The sequence below is a fragment of the Pleurodeles waltl genome, chromosome 3_1 (assembly GCF_031143425.1).
Source record: "Pleurodeles waltl isolate 20211129_DDA chromosome 3_1, aPleWal1.hap1.20221129, whole genome shotgun sequence".
Classification (NCBI taxonomy): Eukaryota; Metazoa; Chordata; class Amphibia; order Caudata; family Salamandridae; genus Pleurodeles; species Pleurodeles waltl.
This window is the reverse complement of record NC_090440.1, coordinates 1,311,287,566-1,311,313,707: the sequence shown is the minus strand read 5'-3', so window position 1 is coordinate 1,311,313,707 and position 26,142 is coordinate 1,311,287,566. Positions and strand designations below refer to the sequence as shown.

General features: G+C 47.7%; 1 protein-coding gene across 1 annotated transcript in view; it reads left to right on the top strand.

The window, feature by feature from the left end:
- LOC138283576 (uncharacterized) overlaps window positions 1-26,142 on the top strand; it is a 267,761-nt gene that overhangs the window by 179,169 nt on the left and 62,450 nt on the right. Inside the window, exon 5 of the mRNA XM_069221514.1 lies at window positions 12,524-12,586. Within this exon, the coding sequence (XP_069077615.1) occupies window positions 12,524-12,586 (63 nt within the window). The remainder of the gene's footprint in view (window positions 1-12,523; window positions 12,587-26,142) is intronic.

The window sequence follows — 26,142 nt, the reverse complement described above, 5'->3', positions numbered from 1 at the left end:
CCCCACTTTGAATTTCAGTGTCTGCTTAGCAGACACTGAAATTTGCGACGGGTGCTACTGCACCCGTCGCACACCTTCCACTCCGCCTGCTCCATTCGGAGCCGGCTTCCTCGTGGAGGGGTGTTTCCCACTGGGCTGGCGGGCGGCCTTTTGGCGGTCGCCCGCCAGCCCAGTGGGAAACCCAGAATGATCGCCGCGGTCTTTTGACCGCGGTACGGTCTTCTGGCGGTTCCCGCTTGGCGGGCGGTGACCGCCGCCCGCCAAGCTTGGAATGACCCCCTAAGAGTGTTCCTTCTCATCATAGTAGGAGTGTTACTTCTGTTAGCCAGGTTGTTAGAGTGCCATCTGTTAGGGCCAGGTCTCCCTCTGTTCATTCTCACCATACTTCTGTTTCAAAGCATGCTCCACCCACACACCCTGATGACAGAGTGTTAGAAAGGGAGCTCAATAGATTGAGAGTGGAAGAATCCAGGCTGAAGCTCAAGAAGCAACAGCTGGATTTAGATAGGCAGTCCTTTGATTTAGAAAAAGAAAGACAGAGGTTGGGGTTAGGACCCCATGGTGGCAGCAGCAGTGTTACTGATAGTAATCCTGTAAAAGAGCATGATTCTAGGAATCTGCACAAGATAGTTCCCCCTTATAAGGAGGGGGATGACATTAACAAGTGGTTTGCTGCTCTTGAGAGGGCCTGTGCTGTACAGAATGTCCCTCAAAGGCAGTGGGCTGCTATCCTATGGCTATCTTTCACTGGAAAGGGTAGGGATAGGCTCCTTACTGTTAAGGAAAGTGATGCCAATAATGTTGCAGTTCTTAAGAATGCACTCCTTGATGGTTATGGCTTAACCACTGAACAGTACAGGATGAAGTTCAGAGAAACCAAAAAGGAGTCTTCACAAGACTGGGTAGACTTTGTTGACCATTCAGTGAAGGCCTTGGAGGGGTGGTTACATGGCAGTAAAGTTTCTGACTATGAACGCCTGTATAACCTAATCCTGAGAGAACATATTCTTAATAATTGTGCGTCTGATTTGTTACACCAGTACCTGGTAGACTCTGATCTTACCTCTCCCCAAGCATGGGGAAAGAAGGCAGACAAATGGGTCAGAACAAGGGTGAACAGAAAAGTTCATACAGGGGGTGACAAGGATGGCAAGAAGAAAGATGGTGAGAAATCTCAAGATAAGCATGGGGATAAGGGTAAAACCAAAGATCCTTCTTCAGATCTAAAAACACTCTTTAGGGGGTGGGGATAAAACAAATTCTTCCTCTTCTTCTCAACCCACACACATTAAAAAGCCTTGGTGCTTTGTGTGTAAAAACAGAGGCCATAGGCAAGGGGATAAGTCCTGTCCAGGTAAACCCCCTGAGCCTACCACCACTAATACATCAAGCTCTAGTGCCCCTAGCAGTAGTGGTACTAGTGGTGGGACTGCTGGCAACAGTCAAGTTAAGGGTGTAGTTGGGTTCACTTATGGGTCCATCATAGAAACTGGGGTAGTCAGTCCCAAGACAGTTTCTGTCACACCTAGTGGCATTGGCCTTGCCACACTGGCTGCTTGCCCCCTTACAATGGATAAGTACAGGCAGACAGTTTCAATAAATGGTGTTGAGGCCTTGGCCTACAGGGACACAGGTGCCAGTATCACTTTGGTGACTGAAAACCTAGTGCATCCTGAACAACACATTATTGGACAACAGTAAAAGATTATTGATGTCCATAACTCCACTAAGTTTCTTCCCTTAGCTATAATTCAGTTTAGTTGGGGTGGAGTTACTGGCCCGAAGCAGGTGGTAGTATCACCTAACTTACCTGTAGACTGTCTCTTAGGTAATGACCTAGAGGCCTCAGGTTGGGCTGATGTAGAGTTTTATACCCATGCAGCCATGCTGGGTATCCCTGAGGAATTGTTCCCTCTCATTTCTACTGAAATGAAAAAACAAAAGAGAGAAGGCCTGAAAACTCAGGATCCATCTCCAACAACAGGTAAAAAGGGTATCACAGTATCCCCTAACCACCCTGCCATTCAGGATACCATTCCTGTGGTGGAGGAAACCTCTCCTGGGGTGGCACCTGCTCCAAGGGAATCATCAGCTGGCATAGCTGTACTCCCTGAGGTGGAAGTACCTCTCTATGGGATAACTAACATTGGTGAGAAAAAAAGCACCATTTTAGTTAACATGGAGCATCCCTCAAACCCTCTCAGAGAAACTTTAGTGCAGAAACCCTGCACTGCCTCACAACACTTAGGACAGCATCCCTGCCCTAGTGTGGAGCTCATAGGACAGCATGTAGGAGGCTGGACTGGTTTGTAATGAGTACCAAGGGGTACTTGCACCTTGCACCAGGCCCAGTTATCCCTTATTAGTGTATAGGGTGTCTAGCAGCATAGGCTGATAGATAATGGTAGCTTAGCAGAGCAGCTTAGGCTGAACTAGGAGACGAGTGAAGCTCCTACAGTACCACTTAGTGTCATATGCACAATATCATAAGAAAACACAATACATAGATATACTAAAAATAAAGGTACTTTATTTTTTTGACAATATGCCAAAGTATCTCAGAGTGTACCCTCAGTATGAGGATAGCAAATATACACAAGATATATGTACACAATACTAAAAATATGCAGTATAGTCTTAGAAAACAGTGCAAACAATGTATAGTTACAATAGGATGCGATGGGGACACATAGGGATAGGGGCAACACAAACCATATACTCCAAAAGTGGAATGCGAACCACAAATGGACCCCAAACCTATGTGACCTTGTAGAGGGTCGCTGGGACTATTAGAAAATAGTAAGGGTTAGAAAAATAGCCCACCCCAAGACCCTGAAAAGTGAGTGCAAAGTGCACTAAAGTTCCCCAAAGGACATAGAAGTCGTGATAGGGGAATTCTGCAGGAAAGACACAACCCAACAATGCAACAACGATGGATTTCCAGTCGAGGGTACCTGTGGAAGAAGGGGACCAAGTCCAAAAGTCACAAGCAAGTCGGAGATGGGCAGATGCCCAGGAAATGCCAGCTGTGGGTGCAAAGAAGCTGCTACTGGACAGTAGAAGCTTAGGTTTCTGCAGGAACGACAAGGGCTAGAGACTTCCCCTTTGGAGGACGGATCCCTCACGCCGTGGAGAGTCGTGCAGAAGTGTTTTCCCGCCGAAAGACCACCAACAAGCCTTGCTAGCTGCAAATCGTGCGGTGAGGGTTTTTGGATGCTGCTGTGGCCCAGAAAGGACCAGGATGTCACCAATTGCGTCAGGAGACAGAGGGGGCGTCGTGCAAGACAAGGAGCCCTCTCAGCAGCAGGCAGCACCCGGAGAAGTGCCAGAAACAGGCACTACGAGGATGCGTGAAACGGTGCTCACCCGAAGTCGCACAAAGGAGTCCCACGTCGCCGGAGGACAACTTAGGAAGTCGTGCAATGCAGGTTAGAGTGCCGTGGACCCAGGCTGGACTGTGCACAAAGGATTTCCGCCGGAATTGCACGGAGGCCGGAGTAGCTGCAAAAGTCGCGGTTCCCAGCAATGCAGTCTGGCGTGCGGAGGCAAGGACTTACCTCCACCAAACTTGGACTGAAGAGTCACTGGACTGTGGGAGTCACTTGGACAGAGTTGCTGGATTCAAGGGACCTCGCTCGTCGTGCTGAGAGGAGACCCAGGGGACCGGTGATGCAGTTCTTTGGTGCCTGCGGTTGCAGGGGGACGATTCCGTCGACCCACGGGAGATTTCTTCGGAGCTTCTAGTGCAGAGAGGAGGCAGACTACCCCCACAGCATGCACCACCAGGAAAACAGTTGAGAAGGCGGCAGGATCAGCGTTACAGAGTTGCAGTAGTCGTCTTTGCTACTATGTTGCAGTTTTGCAGGCTTCCAGCGCGGTCAGCAGTCGATTCCTTGGCAGAAGGTGAAGAGAGAGATGCAGAGGAACTCGGATGAGCTCTTGCATTCATTATCTAAGGAATCCCAAGAGACAGAGACCCTAAATAGCCAGAAAAGAGGATTTGGCTACCTAAGAGAGAGGATAGGCTAGCAACACCTGAAGGAGCCTATCACAAGGAGTCTTTGACGTCACCTGGTGGCACTGGACACTCAGAGCAGTCCAGTGTGCCAGCAGCACCTCTGTTTCCAAGATGGCAGAGGTCTGGAGCACACTGGAGGAGCTCTGGACACCTCCCAGGGGAGGTGCAGGTCAGGGGAGTGATCACTCCCCTTTCCTTTGTCCAGTTTCGCGCCAGAGCAGGGCTAAGGGGTCCCCTGAACCGGTGTAGACTGGCTTATGCAGAATTGGGCACATCTGTGCCCAAGAAAGCATTTCCAGAGGCGGGGGGAGGCTACTCCTCCCCTGCCTTCACACCATTTTCCAAAGGGAGAGGGTGTAACACCCTCTCTCAGAGGAAGTCCTTTGTTCTGCCATCCTGGGCCAGGCCTGGCTGGACCCCAGGAGGGCAGCTGCCTGTCTGAGGGGTTGGCAGCAGCAGCAGCTGCAGTGAAACCCCAGGAAGGGCAGTTTGGCAGTACCAGGGTCTGTGCTACAGACCACTGGGATCATGGGATTGTGCCAACTATGCCAGGATGGCATAGAGGGGGCAATTACATGATCATAGACATGTTACATGGCCATATTCGGAGTTACCATTGTGAAGCTACATATAGGTAGTGACCTATATGTAGTGCACGCGTGTAATGGTGTCCCCGCACTCACAAAGTCCGGGGAATTGGCCCTGAACAATGTGGGGGCACCTTGGCTAGTGCCAGGGTGCCCTCACACTAAGTAACTTTGCACTTAACCTTTATCAGGTAAAGGTTAGACATTTAGGTGACTTATAAGTTACTTAAGTGCAGTGTAAAATGGCTGTGAAATAACATGGACGTTATTTCACTCAGGCTGCAGTGGCAGGCCTGTGTAAGAATTGTCAGAGCTCCCTATGGGTGGCAAAAGAAATGCTGCAGCCCATAGGGATCTCCTGGAACCCCAATACCCTGGGTACCTCAGTACCATATACTAGGGAATTATAAGGGTGTTCCAGTAAGCCAATGCAAATTGGTAAAATTGGTCACTAGCCTGTTAGTGACAATTTGGAAAGAAATGAGAGAGCATAACCACTGAGGTTCTGATTAGCAGAGCCTCAGTGAGACAGTTAGGCACCACACAGGGAACACATACATATAGGCCACAAACTTATGAGCACTGGGGTCCTGACTAGCAGGGTCCCAGTGACACATAACAAACATACTGAAAACATGGGGTTTTCACTATGAGCACTGGGCCCTGGCTAGCAGGATCCCAGTGAGACAGTGAAAATACCCTGACATACAATCACAAACAGGCCAAAAGTTGGGGTAACAAGGCTAGAAAGAGGCTACTTTCTCACAGGGACACCATTACACGCGTGCACTACACATAGGTCACTACCTATGTGTAGCTTCACAATGGTAACTCCGAATATGGCCATGTAACATGTCTATGATCATGGAATTGCCCCCTCTATGCCATCCTGGCATGGTTGGCACAATCCCATGATCCCACTGGTCTGTAGCACAGACCCTGGTACTGCCAAACTGCCTTTTCAGGGGTTTCACTGCAGCTGCTGCTGCTGCCAACCCCTCAGACAGGTTTCTGCCCTCTGGGGGTCCAGCCAGGCTTGTCCCAGGATGGCAGAACAAAGGACTTCATCTGAGAAAGGGTGTGACACCCTCTCCCTTTGGAAAATGGTGTGAAGGCAGGGGAGACAGATGGTGCCCATTTCTGCATAAGCCAGTCTACACCGGTTCAGGGACCCCTCAGCCCTGCTCTGGCGCGAAACTGGACAAAGGAAAGGGGAGTGACCACTCCCCTGACCTGCACCTCCCCTGGGAGGTGCCCAGAGCTCCTCCAATGTGTTCCAGACCTCTGCCATCTTGGAATCAGAGGTGCTGCTTGCACACTGGACTGCTCTGAGTGGCCAGGGCCAGCAGGTGACGTCAGAGACTCCTTCTGATAGGCTCCTTCAGGTGTTGCTAGCCTATCTTCTCTCCTAAGTAGCCAAACCCTCTTTTCTGGGTATTTAGGGTCTCTGCTTTGGGGATTTCCTTAGATAACGAATGCAAGAGCTCATCAGAGTTCCTCTGCATCTCTCTCTTCACCTTCTGCCAAGGAATCGACTGCTGACCGCGCTGGAAGCCTGCAAAACTGCAACAAAGTAGTGAAGACGACTACTGCAACTCTGTAACGCTGATCCTGCCGCCTTCTCGACTGTTTTCTTGGTGGTGCATGCTGTGGGGGTAGTCTGCCTCCTCTCTGCACTAGAAGCTCCGAAGAAATCTCCCGTGGGCCGACGGAATCGTCCCCCTGCAACCGCAGGCACCAAAAAACTGCATTACCGGTATCCTGGGTCTCCTCTCAGCACGACGAGCGAGATCCCTTGAATCCAGCAACTCTGTCCAAGTGACTCCCACAGTCCAGTGACTCTTCTGTCCAAGTTTGGTGGAGGTAAGTCCTTGCCTCCCCACGCCAGACTGCATTGCTGGGAACCACGACTTTTGCAGCTACTCCGGCCTCTGTGCACTTCCGGCGGAAATCCTTTGTGCACAGCCAAGCCTGGGTCCACGGCACTCTAACCTGCATTGCACGACTTTCTAAGTTGTCCTCCGGCGGCGTGGGACTCCTTTGTGCAACTTCGGGTGAGCACCATTTCACTCCTCTTTGTAGTGCCTGTTCCGGCTCTTCTGCGGGAGCTGCCTGCTTCAGAGAGGGCTCCTTGTCTTGCTCGACGCCCCCTCTGTCCCCAGACGCAATTGGCGACATCCTGGTCCCTCCTGGGCCACAGTAGCATCCAAAAACTCTAACCGCACGATTTGCAGCTAGCAAGGCTTGTTGGCGGTCTTTCGGCGGGAAAACACTGCTGCACGACTCTCCACGGCGTGGGAGATCCTTCCTCCAAAGGAGAAGTCTCTAGCCCTTGTCGTTCCTGCAGAATCCTCAGCTTCTACTGTCCAGTAGTAGCTTCTTTGCACCCACAGCTGGCATTTCCTGGGCATCTGCCCATCTCCGACTTGCTTGTGACTTTTGGACTTGGTCTCCTTGTTCCACAGGTACCCTCAACTGGAAATCCATAGTTGTTGCCTTGCTGGTTTGTGTCTTTCCTGCAGAATTCCCCTATCACGACTTCTATGTCCTTTGGGGAACTTTAGTGCACTTTGCACTCACTTTTCAGGGTCTTGGGGTGGGCTATTTTTCTAACCCTTACTATTTTCTAATAGTCCCAGCGACCCTCTACAAGGTCACATAGGTTTGGGGTCCATTCGTGGTTCGCATTCCACTTTTGGAGTATATGGTTTGTGTTGCCCCTATCCCTATGTGTCCCCATTGCATCCTATTGTAACTATACATTGTTTGCACTGTTTTCTAATACTATTACTGCATATTTTGGTATTTTGTACATATATCTTGTGTATATTTGCTATCCTCATACTGAGGGTACTCACTGAGATACTTTTGGCATATTGTCATAAAAATAAAGTACCTTTATTTTTAGTATATCTGTGTATTGTGTTTTCTTATGATATTGTGCATATGACACTTGTGGTACTGTAGGAGCTTCACTCGTCTCCTAGTTCAGCCTAAGCTGCTCTGCTAAGCTACCATTATCTATCAGCCTAAGCTGCTAGACACCCTATACACTAATAAGGGATACCTGGGCCTGGTGCAAGGTGTAAGTACCCCTTGGTACTCACTACAAGCCAGTCCAGCCTCCTACACCATTGTGACGCTATACATAGGAAGTGACCTATGTATAGTGTACGCATGTAATGGTGTCCCCGCACTCACAAAGTCCGGGGAATTTGCCCTGAACAATGTGGGGGCACCTTGGCTAGTGCCAGGGTGCCCACACACTAAGTAACTTTGCACCCAACCTTCACTAGGTGAAGGTTAGACATATAGGTGACTTATAAGTTAGTTATGTGCAGTGGTAAATGGCTGTGAAATAACGTGGATGTTATTTCACTCAGGCTGCACTGGCAGGCCTCTGTACGATTTGTCAGATCTCCCTATGGGTGGCAAAAGAAATGCTGCAGCCCATAGGGATCTCCTGGAACCCCAATACCCAGGGTACCTCAGTACTATATACTAGGGAATTATAAGGGTGTTCCAGTATGCCAATGTGAATGGGTGATGTTGGTCACTAGCCTGTTAGTGACAATTTGGAAAGCAGAGAGAGCATAACCACTGAGGTTCTGGGTAGCAGGGTCTCAGTGAGACAGTTAGTCATCACACAGGGAACACATACAGGGTACACTTATGAGCACTGGGGCCCTGCGTGACAGGGTCCCAGTGACACATAGACTAAAAGAACATATATACAGTGAAATATGGGGGTACCATGCCAGGCAAGATGGTACTTTCCTACAAGGCAGCAATATGGTAGAGTGCACAGCAGGTCATAGAAGCAGGCAGTCCTCCGAGAGTACTTCAGCAGGTCCACTAGTGAACTGAGGAGTGGATCTTGGAACTCTATCTTTTGACCCTGTTGCCCTGCTCCTAGAAAGTGGGAGAAGCTTCCAGAAGGGTTCTTTGAAGTTTCATGCCTCCCCTGCCCTGGCTCCGAGCTGGCTGTACTGACATTATAGGGGAGTTAAGCCTATTGTGTGGTGGGGGAGCACAGCCTATTCAGGTGCAAGTGGGGCTGAGCTCAGATGCACCTCCCTCCTGCCAGTGGAAATGCCATTTAGGCTCTTCTAATCCCACTACTGTGTGACTGTCTGGGCTGAATTCACAAAGATACACAAAGTCATGTGACTTAAGCCAGGCTGCAGGCATGGATGGCTAAGGGCAGGAAAAAGCCAACTTTCCTAAAGTGGCATTTTCAAACTTGTTCTTTGACTTTACTATTAAAGAGGGTTTATCATTACGAGCTCATAGGTGCCACACATGGCCTAGCTACCTCCTCTGGTTTAGGAATAACAGCTTATTAAATGTAATAAGGACTCCCCAATGTTCTCTTATGAGAGGGACAGGCCTCACAATAGTGAAAACCAATTTGGGAGTTTTGTCTACTAGGACATGTAAAACTTAAATGTTCATGTTCTACTTTTCAAATACACAGCACCCTACCCTTTGGACTATCCAGGGCCTACCTGGTGTCTTATATGCAATAAAATGGGAGTTTAAGGTTTGGCAAGGGCTTTAAATGCCAAGTAATCATGGCAGTGGGACACAGCATTCACGTTGCATTGGCAGGGCTGGGACATGTTTTAAGGTGCTACCTAAGTGGGTGGCACAATAAGTGCTGCAGGTCCACTGGCAGCATTTAAATTACATACCCTGGATATATGGTGTGCTACTCTACAAGGGACTTATGAATAAATTAACTATGCCAATTGGGTATAATACAATTAAACCATGTTTTAGGGAGGGAGCACAAGCACCTTAGCACTGGTAAAGTGCACAGAGACCTAAGGCCAACATGTATCAGCAAAACGCTGGAAGAGGAAGGCAAAATGTTTGGGGGTGACCCTGTAGAGAAATCTGTTTCCAACAATGTTCCTCAGGAAATAGAAGTTCAAAATCTTGCTACTGGTCCACATCCTGTTGGCTTTTGACCCTGAATATAGGATGGTGTATTTTAACTTGTTGGATGTGTTCTTTCTTGTGTTTTTTCTGTGGTTCCACAGATAATAATTCCAATTTGTGGTGCAGTCAAACATTTTCAATTCACCATCCTACCCTTTGGCTTTAACTTAGTCCCTCAGGTGTCCATAAAGATCATGGCGGTGTTTATGCCCCATCATCTTAGGTTGGGGATACAAATTTTCATATACCACGATAACTGACTCATCTGAGATACTCTTGAACCACATGCAGGTAACGGTTTTGTTGCTGTACTCCCTGGGGTTCTCGATCAGCAAACCAAAGTCACACCTTTAGCCTGTGCAGTGAATGCACTGTATAGGGGCCAATGGATACACTGTAGGGTCAAAGGCCTTTCTGCCTCTGCATCAGCCAGGAACTTAGCAGATGTACTCCTGCCAATCATAAGTGGTGTCTGCATCCAGGGGTAACATAAGACATCTTCATCTAATGGGGCACATCATTGACAGATCTGTTTGCTACTTTCAAGACAACTTGTTGCCCAGCCTTTTGTGTCCTTCAGTTTCCTCGTTTAGGAGCCCTAGGAGATCTTTCCAACTTCCCTGGGGTGAGGCCGCTGCACACATTTCCTCCTCTACTGCTGATCGCTCAGTTCCTTCAGAATGTTGAGCATGACCAAGTCCAGCTCTTCTGATAGCACCGGACAGTGCATGGAGGACCTGGTGCTCAGAGCTCCAGATTCTCATATATGTCCCTCTGCTTTGGCTGTCTCTTTGGGAGTGCAACCTGTTCTCAAAATGGTACAGAGACCTGTTTAAGAATCTCCACAATTTTACACCTCTGTGCCTGAAAATGAAACAGAATCAACTAAGAGGTTTTTTTCTTGAATCAGAGGGGGTGGATGGCATTTTGGCTGCTCACTTCCATCCATGACTTACATTTATACTGATTATTGGTCAAAATTTGTCACCAAGTGGTAGGGTAACACATGGTGTTGGTCTTCAGGCTAAGGTGTCTGATTTTTCTCAGTTTGTTTAGCATTTGTCCTATCAACATTTTTCTAGGGGCTCTGTTAAAAAGTTTTTCATGATGGGTCATTCTTTGTAATAAACTGGGCCATGCTATGGCCAAGAAGGATTCCCACTGAGGGGTTTTGGGCTCATACATTAACTGGGATGCAAGCTTGGTTTGAAGAGTTATTATGTTAACAATCTGAAAAGTGGACATCTGTTCAAACCTTTACAAAGCACTTCAATATCTTCTCTCAGGGAGGGTCAATTTAACCACTCACTCACAATATGACTTCCTGGTGTAATGTTCGCAACTCAGACCCACCTCCTTGAGAAGACGCTGCTATGGTTTTTATTCACAAGGTCAGACATATGTGGTTAGAGATATCCATTAGAAGAGCAAGTGATTTACATTTGGATGATGGCCTTTCTGGTGGACACCTAACCTCAAATTCCTCACTATGTTCCTTTCGCTCTGTTCTGTGGAGCGAACATTTTAAAAATAATATGTTTCCAAGCTAGAGCATGCTAGTGTCAATATAGTTAATTTCTCAGTAATGTTCTGCATTGGAGAGTGAAGATATTGTCACTGTATAATTTGATGTGAGTGCAAAGAGGTGTCAGCTTTGTGTGGCTCTGTGTCATCACGTCCGGAGCCAGGACAAAGTCACAACATAGGGTGATGGCACAGGAGCATTTACAGAAAGTGACATGGAAAACAATCTAGCACCTGAGGAGAGTCACATAGTGAGGAAACACAAAGTGAAACATTTATGATGAGATAGATTAGCTACCAGAATGAGCATTGCCGAAAGTAAGTAACTTGTTTATGAAGCTATGTGCTATTCATTCCAGGAAGCATCATTCAATTAGGGCCAAATTTAGTAACCTATTTTGGATTTGCAAAGTGCAAAATTTACCTTTTGCGACCACAGAATGGCCTTGTGATATATACTATCCCTATTTTGCAAGTCGGAATCTGTAAATAGGGATTCAACTCGCAATTAGAAAGGGGCATGCCATGGGCATCCTGTCCTAATTTTGACTAGCAGGCCCATGTGTGATTGTTTTGTGACCATGAATGCGGTCGTAAAACAATCGCAGTTATGGTAGTAACCCATTCAAAAATGGGAAGGGGTCCTCAAGGGAACCCTTCCCCTTTGTGAATGTGAGCCCGACATTTTTTCAGAGTAGGCAGTGGTCTCCCGGATCACTGCCTACTCTCAAAAAATGAAAAGGTAACTTTAAATTTTTGTTTTTTCAATACATCCTGTTTTCCTTTAAGGTAAACGGGCTACATTTTAAAAAAGTGCTTTATTGACAAATCAATGATAGACGTGGTGGTCTGCTGACCCCAGCAGGCCACTATCCCTGTGATTGTTACCATTCACATGTGGGTCGCAGTTTGCGACCTGACTCATGAATATTGATGAGGTAGGTTCCTTGCGACCCATTTGCGAATCGCAAACAGTGTGGTTGTACATTTTGTTTTGCGACTATCAATTTGCAAGTCGCAAAACAAAATGGTCGTATATCTGGCCCTTAGAGCTATCAGTTTGACATGAATAGCTTCCCGTACCCATGCCCCAATGTTTATAAATGTGGATCTTCCTGATCCACATACTCTCCACAGGTTGCAGTCTGTTATAGTGGGCCAATCTGTAAACTCTGTGAGAAGGACAGGGGCATGGGATTAGAATCCTACCATCATCTCCACTGTCCACTTTGCACATCCTAGAGAGGCATACATAAAATGACAAAGCACAAATAGTTTTCTTTAGATGCTTTCTGAAGTGCTCCTTTGTGTTTGCAAAGGTCAGAGGTTTGTAGTAATTTAAACTGTTATTTCTCCAGCTTCTACATTTTTACTAAACTGCTTCTTTTTTTTTAGCTTGAACACTGGTACAGTCAAGTTCTAATCATGTATCTTTCATTTCTTTTTTCAGTTTCTGCATTTACTGATCAGTGACAGGGTGGCTGCCCTATTGTTCATAATTGTGTATCTTTTGGTAAGTAGCTCTGAGAAGGTTAGATTTTGACTGAGGCTTGACTTGGATTATTTACATCTGATTATGGTGTAAAATTGAAAAAATATGTACGACTATACTCTCTCTACTGGCTTTGTTATCTGTACTGCAATTCAGACTTTTATAGCTATTTTTTTGGGCCTTCAGTGAACCACTTGAGAAGCCAGCATATCCTAATATTTGGGGTTGCTAATTAAAATGTTGCATTTGTGACCTCTTGGACTGCACTGGCATAGCCTGAGTGTCATGGGTCCTAATGCAAGCAAACAAACTAGACCCCCGGGTTGATACTGAAATACTGATATGAATGAGGTGCAGTGGGCCTATAACACATCTGGAGTTTGATGTCCCTGCACCTGCTGCACAAATGATAGCTATACTCCTACTTATGGTTCGTCAAGTACCTCATCCTTTATGTCTTTCCTTCTCGACTCCCCATTTTCGTCCCTTTCTACTGTCATCTTCATCCCTGTCACTTCTCCTCACTCCCGCCTTTCCTCTGTTTCTGTGTAGGGTACACTAAGGGCCTGATTTCGATTTCAGCGGATGGGTTACTCCATCACAACGGTGACGGATATCTCATCTGCTGAAATATAAATCCAGTAGAAAATAATGGGATCTATATTTCGGCAGATGGGATATCCATCACCATTGTGACGGAGTCTGCTGAAATCTAAATCAGGCTTTAAGTATACTACAGCCCCTGATGTGCATAGTCCCATGTCCTGCTCTTTGGATCATACTCCTTGCAGTCTATAAGATGTTCCCCTGAATCATATAAGAGTCTATGATAGTCTGTAGTTTGGGCGTTTGGCATTTCAATGAGCTCATGTATATTCGTTTGATGCATAAATAGAGGAATTAAAAATGTTCTATATTTTCAGGATGAGGGAAAGTTTCATTTCCCCGGCACTAGCTTAATGCTTTCTCTACCTGGAGAGAGTCTACAAACTTAGGGCCTCATTACAAGTTTGGAGGTGGGGATTACTCTGTCACAAATGTGACAGATATCCCGTAGAAAAATGCACTCCAAAAGGTCCAACACTCTCTTCTAATTTTTCAGTGCCCAATTTTAAAGGGTTATTGGCTACCAAAGAGGTGTGGACCCCCTTGTTTCCTCAATATGGGTATATAAGGCTGCAACAAGGTGTTGGTAGATCCATTTTTTATTTCAAGTTGATAGTCTATAGGAGGCTGGACTGGCTTGTAGTGAGTACCAAGGGGTACTTACACCTTGCACCAGGCCCAGTTATCCCTTATTAGTGTATAGGGTGTCTAGCAGCATAGGCTGATAGATAATGGTAGCTTAGCAGAGCAGCTTAGGCTGAACTAGGAGACGAGTGAAGCTCCTACAGTACCACTTAGTGTCATATGCACAATATCATAAGAAAACACAATACACAGATATACTAAAAATAAAGGTACTTTATTTTTATGACAATATGCCAAAGTATCTCAGAGTGTACCCTCAGTATGAGGATAGCAAATATACACAAGATATATGTACGCAATACCAAAATATGCAGTAATAGTATTAGAAAACAGTGCAAACAATGTATAGTTACAATAGGATGCAATGGGGACACATAGGGATAGGGGCAACACAAACCATATACTCCAAAAGTGGAATGCGAACCACGAATGGACCCCAAACCTATGTGACTTTGTAGAGGGTCGCTGGGACTATTAGAAAATAGTAAGGGTTAGAAAAATAGCCCACCCCAAGACCCTGAAAAGTGAATGCAAAGTGCACTAAAGTTCCCCAAAGGACATAGAAGTCGTGATAGGGGAATTCTGCAGGAAAGACACAAACCAGCAATGCAACAACGATGGATTTCCAGTCGAGGGTCCCTGTGGAACAATGGGACCAAGTCCAAAAGTCACAAGCAAGTCGGAGATGGGCAGATGCCCAGGAAATGCCAGCTGTGGGTGCAAAGAAGCTGCTACTGGACAGTAGAAGCTGAGGTTTCTGCAGGAACGACAAGAGCTAGAGACTTCCCCTTTGGTGGGCGGATCCCCCACGCCGTGGAGAGTCGTGCAGAAGTGTTTTCCCGCCGAAAGACCACCAACAAGCCTTGCTAGCTGCAAATCGTGCGGTAAGGGTTTTTGGATGCTGCTGTGGCCCAGAAAGGACCAGGAGGTCGCAAATTGGACCAGGAGGTAGAGGGGACGTCGAGCAAGACAAGGAGCCCTCTTAGCAGCAGGTAGCGCCCAGAGAAGTGCCAGAAACAGGCACTACGAGGATGCGTGAAACGGTGCTCACCCGAAGTCGCACAAAGGAGTCCCACGTCGCCGGAGACCAACTTAGAAAGTCGTGCAATGCAGGTTAGAGTGCCGTGGACCCAGGCTGGACTGTGCACAAAGGATTTCCGCCGGAAGTGCACGGAGGCCGGAGTAGCTGCAAAAGTCGCGGTTCCCAGCAATGCAGTCTAGCGAGGTGAGGCAAGGACTTACCTCCACCAAACTTGGACTGAAGAGTCACTGGACTGTGGGGGCCACTTGGACAGAGTTGCTGGATTCGAGGGACCTCGCTCGTCGTGCTGAGAGGAGACCCAAGGGACCGGTAATGCAGCTTTTTGGTGCCTGCGGTTGCAGGGGGAAGATTCCGTCAACCCACGGGAGATTTCTTCGGAGCGTCTAGTGCAGAGAGGAGGCAGACTACCCCCACAGCATGCACCACCAGGAAAACAGTCGAGAAGGCGGCAGGATCAGCGTTACAGAGTTGCAGTAGTCGTCTTTGCTACTATGTTGCAGTTTTGCAGGCTTCCAGCGCGGTCAGCAGTCGATTCCTTGCCAGAAGGTGAAGAGAGAGATGCAGAGGAACTCGGATGAGCTCCTGCATTCGTTATCTAAAGTTTCCCCAGAGACAGAGACCCTAAATAGCCAGAAAAGAGGGTTTGGCTACCTAGGAGAGAGGATAGGCTAGCAACACCTGAAGTAGCCTATCACAAGGAGTCTCTGACGTCACCTGGTGGCACTGGCCACTGTAGGAAAGTACCATCTTGCCTGGCATGTTACCCCCATTTTTTCACTGTATATATGTTGTTTTAGTTGTATGTGTCACTGGGACCCTGGTAACCCAGGGCCCCAGTGCTCATAAGTGTGCCTGAATGTGTTACCTGTGTAGTGACTAACTGTCTCACTGAGGCTCTGCTAATCAGAACCTCAGTGGTTATGCTCTCTCATTTCTTTCCAAATTGTCACTAACAGGCTAGTGACCAATTTTACCAATTTACATTGGCTTACTGGAACACCCTTATAATTCCCTAGTATATGGTACTGAGGTACCCAGGGTATTGGGGTTCCAGGAGATCCCTATGGGCTGCAGCATTTCTTTTGCCACCCATAGGGAGCTATGACAATTCTTACACAGGCCTGCTACTGCAGCCTGAGTGAAATAACGTCCACGTTATTTCACAGCCATTTTACACTGCACTTAAGTAACTTATAAGTCACCTATATGTCTAACCTTTACCTGGTAAAGGTTAGGTGCAAAGTTACTTAGTGTGAGGGCACCCTGGCACTAGCCAAGGTGCCCCCACATTGTTCAGGGCCAATTCCCCGGACTTTGTGAGTGCGGGGACACCATTACACGCGTGCACTACATATAGGTGACTACCTATATGTAGCTTCACAATGGTAACTCCGAATATGGCTTGTAACATGTCTATGATCATGGAATTGCCCCCTCTATACCATCCTGGCATAGTTGGCACAATCCCATGATCCCAGTGGTCTGTAGCACAGACCCTGGTACTGCCAAACTGCCCTTCCTGGGGTTTCACTGCAGCTGTTGCTGCTGCCAACCCCTCAGACAGGCAGCTGCCCTCCTGGGGTCCAGCCAGGCCTGGCCCAGGATGGCAGAACAAAGGACTTCCTCTGAGAGAGGGTGTTACACCCTCTCCCTTTGGAAAATGGTGTGAAGGCAGGGGAGGAGTAGCCTCCCCCAGCCTCTGGAAATGCTTTCTTGGGCACATTTGGTGCCCAATTCTGCATAAGCCAGTCTACACCGGTTCAGGGGACCCCTTAGCCCTGCTCTGGCGTGAAACTGGAGGAAGGAAAGGGGAGTGACCACTCCCCTGACCTGCACCTCCCCTGGGAGGTGTCCAGAGCTCCTCCAGTGTGCTCCAGACCTCTGCCATCTTGGAAACAGAGGTGCTGCTGGCACACTGGACTGCTCTGAGTGGCCAGTGCCACCAGGTGACGTCAGAGACTCCTTCTGATAGGCTCCTTCAGGTGTTAGTAGCCTATCCTCTCTCCTAGGTAGCCAAACCCTTTTTCTGGCTATTTAGGGTCTCTGTCTCTGGGGAAACTTTAGATAATGAATGCAAGAGCTCATCCGAGTTCCTCTGCATCTCTCTCTTCACCTTCTGCCAAGGAATCGACTGCTGACCGCGCTGGAAGCCTGCAAAACTGCAACATAGTAGCAAAGACGACTACTGCAACTCTGTAACGCTGATCCTGCCGCCTTCTCGACTGTTTTCCTGGTGGTGCATGCTGTGGGGGTAGTCTGCCTCCTCTCTGCACTAGAAGCTCCGAAGAAATCTCCCGTGGGTCGACGGAATCTTCCCCCTGCAACCGCAGGCACCAAAAAGCTGCATTACCGGTCCCTTGGGTCTCCTCTCAGCACGACGAACGAGGTCCGTTGAATCCAGCAACTCTGTCCAAGTGGCCCCCACAGTCCAGTGACTCTTCAGTCCAAGTTTGGTGGACGTAAGTCCTTGCCTCACCTCGCTAGACTGCATTGCTGGGAACGACGACTTTTGCAGCTACTCCGGCCCCTGTGCACTTCCGGCGGAAATCCTTTGTGCACAGCCAAGCCTGGGTCCACGGCACTCTAACCTGCATTGCACGACTTTCTAAGTTGGTCTCCGGCGACGTGGGACTCCTTTGTGTAACTTCGGGTGAGCACCGTTTCACGCATCTTCGTAGTGCCTGTTTCTGGCACTTCTCCGGGTGCTACCTGCTGCTAAGAGGGCTGCTTGTCTTGCTCGACGTCCCCTCTACCTCCTGGTCCAATTTGCGACCTCCTGGTCCCTCCTGGGTCACAGCAGCGTCCAAAAATGCTAACCGCACGATTTGCAGCTAGCAAGGCTTGTTGGCGTTCTTTCGGCACAGAAAACACTTCTGCACGACTCTCCACGGCGAGAGGGATCCGTCCACCAAAGGGGAAGTCTCTAGCCCTTTTCGTTCTTGCAGAAACCTCAGCTTCTTCTGTCCAGTAGAAGCTTCTTTGCATCCACAGCTGGCATTTCCTGGGCATATGCCCATCTCTGACTTGCTTGTGACTTTTGGACTTGGTCCCCTTGTTCCACAGGTACCCTAGATTGGAAATCCATCGTTGTTGCATTGTTGGTTTGTGTCTTTCCTGCATTATTCCTCTAACACGACTTCTTTGTCCTTAGGGGAACTTTCGTGCACTTTGCACTCACTTTTCAGGGTCTTGGGGAGGGTTATTTTTCTAACTCTCACTATTTTCTAATAGTCCCAGCGACCCTCTACAAGGTCACATAGGTTTGGGGTCCATTCGTGGTTCGCATTCCACTTTTGGAGTATATGGTTTGTGTTGCCCCTATCCCTATGTGTCCCCTTTGCATCCTATTGTAACTATACACTGTTTGCACTGTTTTCTAAGACTATACTGCATATTTTTGCTATTGTGTATATATATCTTGTGTATATTTCCTATCCTCTCACTGAGGGTACACTCTAAGATACTTTGGCATATTGTCATAAAAATATAGTACCTTTATTTTTAGTATAACTGTGTATTGTTTTTTCTTATGATATTGTGCATATGACACTAAGTGGTACTGTAGTAGCTTCACACGTCTCCTAGTTCAGCCTAAGCTGCTCTGCTAAGCTACCATTATCTATCAGCCTAAGCTGCTAGACACTCTATACACTAATAAGGGATAACTGGGCCTGGTGCAAGGTGCAAGTACCCCTTGGTACTCACTACAAGCCAGTCCAGCCTCCTACATTGGTTGTGCAGCGGTGGGATAAGTGCTTTGAGACTATTTACCACTCTTGTCATTGTACTTTTCATAAGAGAAAAATATACAAAACAAGTTCAGTGTATATACACATAGCCAAAAAGTTTTGCATTTCCTCTTTTCACTCTTTTCTAAGTGCTGAAAAGTACTTCTAACTTTCTAAAAAGTTCTAAAAAGTTTTAAAAGTTTTTTTTCTCTGTCTTTCTAAAAGCTCTGACAAACTTTTTTCTCTTTTTCTATCACTTTAACTCTCTCTAAAAATGTCTGGCACAGGCCAAAATGTTGATCTGTCCAAACTTGCATATGATCACCTTAGCTGGAAAGGAGCAAGCAGTCTCTGCATAGAGAGAGGTTTGAGTGTAGGGAAGAATCCTTCCTTGGAATTGTTACTTAACATGCTTAGAGAACAGGATAAGGCTAGAAGTGCCCCATCTGTTGAGAAAGTAGCTAATGGTTCCCAATCTGATCCAGGGACTCCCCCAGGAAAAGATTCAGGAAAGAAACTTCCTAGCCTGCCCATTACTAGACAGTCTAGCATAGTTGGTAATGATGAAGAGCCACACCATACAAATAATGTTGTCTCACATCATAGCAAAAGCATTTATTCACACCACAGTGGTACTGATGTTTCTGTTAGCCAAGCTGTTAGGGTGCCCTCTGTAAGGGACAGGTCTCCTTCTGTCCATTCTCACCATACTTCTGTTTCAAGGCATGTCCCTCCCACCCACCCTGATGACAGATTGTTAGAAAGGGAGCTCAATAGATTGAGAGTGGAACAAACCAGACTGAAGCTCAAGAAGCAACAGCTGGATTTGGATAGACAGACTTTAGAAGTAGAGAAGGAGAGACAGAAACTGGGTTTAGAAACCCATGGTGGCAGCAGCAGTATTCCCCATAGTCATCCTGCAAAAGAGCATGATTCCAGGAATCTGCATAAGATAGTTCCCCCTTATAAGGAGGGGGATGACATTAACAAGTGGTTTGCTGCACTTGAGAGGGCCTGTGTAGTACAGGATGTCCCTCAAAGGCAGTGGGCTGCTATCCTATGGCTATCATTTAGTGGAAAAGGGAGGGATAGGCTCCTTACTGTGAAAGAAAGTGAAGCCAATGATTACAAAGTTCTTAAGAATGCACTCCTGGATGGTTATGGCTTAACCACTGAACAATACAGGATAAGGTTCAGAGAGACCAAAAAGGAGTCTTCACAAGACTGGGTTGATTTCATTGACCTTTCAGTGAAGGCCTTGGAGGGGTGGTTACATGGCAGTAAAGTTACTGATTATGACAGCCTGTATAACTTGATCCTGAGAGAGCATATTCTTAATAATTGTGTGTCTGATTTGTTGCACCAGTACTTGGTGGACTCTGATCTGACCTCTCCCCAAGATTTGGGAAAGAAGGCAGACAAATGGGTCAGAACAAGGGTGAACAGAAAAGTTCATACAGGGGGTGACAAAGATGGCAACAAAAAGAAGGATGGTAAGTCTTCTGACAAAGGTGGGGACAAATCTAAAAATGAGTCTTCATCAGGCCCACAAAAACACTCTGGTGGGGGTGGTGGGTCCAAATCCTCCTTTAATCAAAACAAGGAAAATAAACCATGGTGCTATTTATGTAAAGTAAAAGGCCATTGGACAACAGATCCCAGTTGTCCAAAGAAAAGCACCAAGCCTCCTACCACTACAACCCCTACTGCTACACCTAGTGTCCCTACTAATAGCAGTGGTGGTGGGAGCAAACCTGCTAATAGCCAATCCAAGGGAGTAGCTGGGCTCACTATTGGTAACTTAGTTGGGGTTGGCCTTGTTAGGGAGGCCACAGAGGCTGTGTTAGTCTCTGAGGGGGCTATTGATTTAGCCACCTTAGTTGCTTGTCCCCTTAATATGGATAAGTACAAGCAGCTACCCCTAATAAATGGTGTTGAGGTTCAGGCCTACAGGGACACTGGAGCCAGTGTGACTATGGTCATAGAGAAACTGGTCCACCCTGAACAACACCTACTTGGTCACCAGTACCAAGTAACCGACGCTCACAACAACACACTTCGCCACCCCATAGCTGTTGTAAATCTCAACTGGGGGGGGGGTTACTGGTCCAAAGAAAGTTGTGGTAGCCACAGATTTACCTGTAGACTGTCTACTAGGAAATGATTTGGAGACATCAGCTTGGTCAGATGTGGAGTTGGAGGCCCATGCAGCAATGCTGGGCATCCCAGGGCATATTTTTTCTTTAACCAGGGCTCAGGCCAAAAAGCAAAAAGGACAGGGAAGCTTGGATCCTGGAACAATGGACCAAGTGCTCCCTAAAGCTAGGGCTAGTAGAAGCAAACCACTTCCTACTATCCCTCCCTCTACAGTGGATTCAACTTCTGAGGAAGAAGAATTCCCTCCCTGTGCAGAACCTACACCAGAGGAGCTTGAAGCAGACACTGCTGAGCTTTTGGGTGAAGGGGGGCCTACCAGGGAGGAGATGAGTGTGGCACAGCAAACCTGTCCCACATTAGAGGGTCTAAGACAGCAAGCTGTCAAACAGGCTAATGGGGATGTCAGTGACTGTCAAAAAGTTTACTGGGAGGACAACCTCTTGTACACTGAGCATAGGGATCCTAAACCTGGAGCTGCCAGGAGATTAGTGATTCCTCAAGAGTACAGAAAGTTCCTCCTAACTCTTGCCTACGACATTCCCCTAGCTGGGCATCTGGGTCAAATGAAAACTTGGGACAGGCTTGTTCCCTTGTTTCATTGGCCTAGGATGTCTGAGGACACAAAAGAGTTTTATAAGTCCTGTGAAACCTGTCAAGCCAGTGGCAAGACAGGTGGCACCCCAAAGGCACCCCTTATTCCACTGCCTGTGGTTGGGGTTCCCTTTGAGAGGGTAGGGGTTGACATAGTTGGCCCCCTTGACCCTCCTGCTGCTTCAGGCAATAGGTTTATCTTGGTGGTAGTGGACCATGCCACAAGATACCCTGAAGCAATTCCTTTAAGGACCACTACAGCACCTGCAGTGGCAAAGGCCCTCCTAGGAATATTTTCTAGGGTGGGCTTCCCAAAGGAATTAGTATCAGACAGGGGAAGCAATTTCATGTCTGCATACTTAAAGGCCATGTGGAAGGAGTGTGGTGTGACATACAAGTTCACTACACCCTATCATCCACAAACAAATGGACTGGTGGAGAGATTTAATAAAACTCTCAAAGGCATGATTATGGGTATCCCTGAAAAACTCCGCAGGAGATGGGATATCCTGTTACCATGCCTCCTTTTTGCCTACAGGGAGGTACCCCAGAAAGGAGTGGGCTTCAGCCCCTTTGAACTTCTTTTTGGACACCCTGTTAGGGGTCCACTCACACTTGTAAAGGAGGGTTGGGAACAACCTTTAAAAGCTCCTAAGCAGGATATTGTGGATTATGTACTTGGCCTCAGATCAAGGATGGCCGAGTACATGAAAAAGGCCAGCAAAAACCTTCAGGCCAGCCAAGAGCTCCAGAAGCAATGGCATGATCAGAAGGCTGTTTTGGTTCAGTACCAACCAGGGCAGAAAGTGTGGGTCTTGGAGCCTGTGGCCCCAAGAGCTCTCCAAGATAAATGGAGTGGTCCCCACACAATTGTTGAGAAAAAGGGTGAAGTCACCTATTTAGTTGACTTAGGCACTGCAAGGAGTCCCCTTAGGGTACTCCATGTAAACCGCTTGAAACCCTACTATGACAGGGCTGATCTCACCCTGCTCATGGCAACGGATGAGGGACAGGAAGAAGACAGTGATCCTCTACCTGATCTCTTCTCTTCCACAGAACAAGATGCTCTTGTGGAAGGTGTAGTTTTGGCTGATTGTCTTACTGCTGAGCAGAAAGACCATTGCATAAATCTCCTAGATCAATTCTCTGAACTCTTCTCTACTGTGCCAGGTACCACTTCTTGGTGTGAGCACACTATAGATACTGGAGACAGTTTACCTGTCAAAAGTAAGATCTATAGGCAGCCTGACCATGTCAGGGACTGCATAAAGCAAGAGGTGCAGAAAATGTTAGAACTAGGAGTGGTTGAGCACTCTGAAAGTCCATGGGCTTCTCCTGTGGTACTTGTACCAAAACCCCATTCCAAAGATGGAAAGAAGGAAATGCGGTTTTGTGTAGACTATAGAGGTCTCAACCTGGTAACCAAAACTGATGCTCACCCTATACCCAGGGCAGATGAGCTCATAGATACACTGGCATCTGCCAAGTATCTAAGCACTTTTGATTTGACTGCAGGGTATTGGCAGATCAAATTGTCAGAAGATGCTAAACCTAAAACTGCATTTTCAACCATTGGAGGCCATTACCAGTTTACTGTAATGCCTTTTGGATTGAAAAATGCACCTGCCACTTTTCAGAGGTTGGTGAACACAGTCCTGCAAGGGCTGGAAGCTTTCAGTGCAGCATATTTGGACGATATAGCTGTCTTTAGCTCCAGCTGGGATGATCACCTTGTCCACCTATGGAAAGTTTTGGAGGCCCTGCAAAAGGCAGGCCTCACTATCAAGGCTTCAAAGTGCCAGATAGGGCAGGGTAAGGTGGTTTATCTGGGACACCTTGTTGGTGGGGAACAAATTGCACCACTTCAGGGGAAAATCCAAACAATTATTGATTGGGTTCCCCCTACCACTCAGACTCAGGTGAGAGCCTTCCTAGGCCTCACTGGGTATTACAGGAGGTTCATTAAGAACTATGGCTCCATTGCAGCCCCTCTTAATGACCTCACATCCAAGAAAATGCCTAAAAAGGTATTATGGACAGCAAACTGTCAGAAAGCTTTTGAGGAGCTGAAGCAGGCCATGTGCTCTGCACCTGTCCTGAAAAGCCCTTGTTACTCTAAAAAATTCTATGTCCAAACTGATGCATCTGAATTAGGAGTAGGGGCAGTCCTATCACAACTTAATTCTGAGGGCCAGGATCAACCTGTTGCTTTTATTAGTAGGAGGTTGACCCCTAGAGAAAAGCGTTGGTCTGCCATAGAGAGGGAGGCCTTTACTGTGGTCTGGGCTCTGAAGAAGTTGAGGCCATACCTGTTTGGCACTCACTTCATTGTTCAGACAGACCACAAACCTCTACTTTGGCTAAAACAAATGAAAGGTGAAAATCCTAAATTATTGAGGTGGTCCATATCCCTACAGGGAATGGACTATACAGTGGAACATAGACCTGGGAATAGCCACTCCAATGCAGATGGACTCTCCAGATATTTCCACTTAGACAATGAAGACTCATCAGGTCATGGCTAGTCTTATTGTCCTTCGTTTGGGGGGGGGGGGGTTGTGTAGGAAAGTACCATCTTGCCTGGCATGTTACCCCCATTTTTTCACTGTATATATGTTGTTTTAGTTGTATGTGTCACTGGGACCCTGGTAACCCAGGGCCCCAGTGCTCATAAGTGTGCCTGAATGTGTTACCTGTGTAGTGACTAACTGTCTCACTGAGGCTCTGCTAATCAGAACTTCAGTGGGTATGCTCTCTCATTTCTTTCCAAATTGTCACTAACAGGCTAGTGACCAATTTTACCAATTTACATTGGCTTACTGGAACACCCTTATAATTCCCTAGTATATGGTACTGAGGTACCCAGGGTATTGGGGTTCCAGGAGATCCCTATGGGCTGCAGCATTTCTTTTGCCACCCATAGGGAGCTCTGACAATTCTTACACAGGCCTGCCACTGCAGCCTGAGTGAAATAACGTCCACGTTATTTCACAGCCATTTTACACTGCACTTAAGTAACTTATAAGTCACCTATATGTCTAACCTTTACCTGGTAAAGGTTAGGTGCAAAGTTACTTAGTGTGAGGGCACCCTGGCACTAGCCAAGGTGCCCCCACATTGTTCAGGGCCAATTCCCCGGACTTTGTGAGTGCGGGGACACCATTACACGCGTGCACTACGTATAGGTCACTACCTATATGTAGCTTCTCAATGGTAACTCCGAATATGGCCATGTAACATGTCTATGATCATGGAATTGCCCCCTCTATACCATCCTGGCATAGTTGGCACAATCCCATGATCCCAGTGGTCTGTAGCACAGACCCTGGTACTACCAAACTGCCCTTCCTGGGGTTTCACTGCAGCTGCTGCTGCTGCCAACCCCTCAGACAGGCATCTGCCCTCCTGGGGTCCAGCCAGGCCTGGCCCAGGATGGCAGAACAAAGGACTTCCTCTGAGAGAGGGTGTTACACCCTCTCCCTTTGGAAAATGGTGTGAAGGCAGGGGAGGAGTAGCCTCCCCCAGCCTCTGGAAATGCTTTCTTGGGCACACATGTGCCCAATTCTGCATAAGCCAGTCTACACCGGTTCAGGGGACCCCTTAGCCCTGCTCTGGCGCGAAACTGGACAAAGGAAAGGGGAGTGACCACTCCCCTGACCTGCACCTCCCCTGGGAGGTGTCCAGAGCTCCTCCAGTGTGCTCCAGACCTCTGCCATCTTGGAAACAGAGGTGCTGCTGGCACACTGGACTGCTCTGAGTGGCCAGTGCCACCAGGTGACGTCAGAGACTCCTTCTGATAGGCTCCTTCAGGTGTTAGTAGCCTATCCTCTCTCCTAGGTAGCCAAACCCTCTTTTCTGGCTATTTAGGGTCTCTGGGGGTTATTCTAACTTTGGAGGAGGTGTTAATCCGTCCCAAAAGTGACGGAAAAGTGACGGATTTACCACCAGCCGTATTACGAGTCCATTATATTCTATGGAACTCGTAATACGGCTGGTGGTATATCCGTCACTTTACCGTCACTTTTGGGACGGATTAACACTCCTCCAAAGTTAGAATAACCCCCTCTGTCTCTGGGGAAACTTTAGATAACGAATGCAAGAGCTCATCCGAGTTCCTCTGCATCTCTCTCTTCACCTTCTGCCAAGGAATCGACTGCTGACCGCGCTGGAAGCCTGCAAAACTGCAACATAGTAGCAAAGACAACTACTGCAACTCTGTAACGCTGATCCTGCCGCCTTCTCGACTGTTTTCCTGGTGGTGCATGCTGTGGGGGTAGTCTGCCTCCTCTCTGCACTAGAAGCTCCGAAGAAATCTCCCGTGGGTCGACGGAATCTTCCCCCTGCAACCGCAAGCACCAAAAAGCTGCATTACCGGTCCCTTGGGTCTCCTCTCAGCACGACGAGCGAGGTCCCTCGAATCCAGCAACTCTGTCCAAGTAGCCCCCACAGTCCAGTGACTCTTCAGTCCAAGTTTGGTGGAGGTAAGTCCTTGCCTCACCTCGCTAGACTGCATTGCTGGGAACCGCGACTTTTGCAGCTACTCTGGCCCCTGTGCACTTCCGGCGGAAATCCTTTGTGCACAGCCAAGCCTGGGTCCACGGCACTCTAACCTGCATTGCACGACTTTCTAAGTTGGTCTCCGGCGACGTGGGACTCCTTTGTGTAACTTCGGGTGAGCACCGTTTCACGCATCCTCGTAGTGCCTGTTTCTGGCATTTCTCCGGGTGCTACCTGCTGCTAAGAGGGCTCCTTGTCTTGCTCGACGTCCCCTCTACCTCCTGGTCCAATTTGTGACCTCCTGGTCCCTC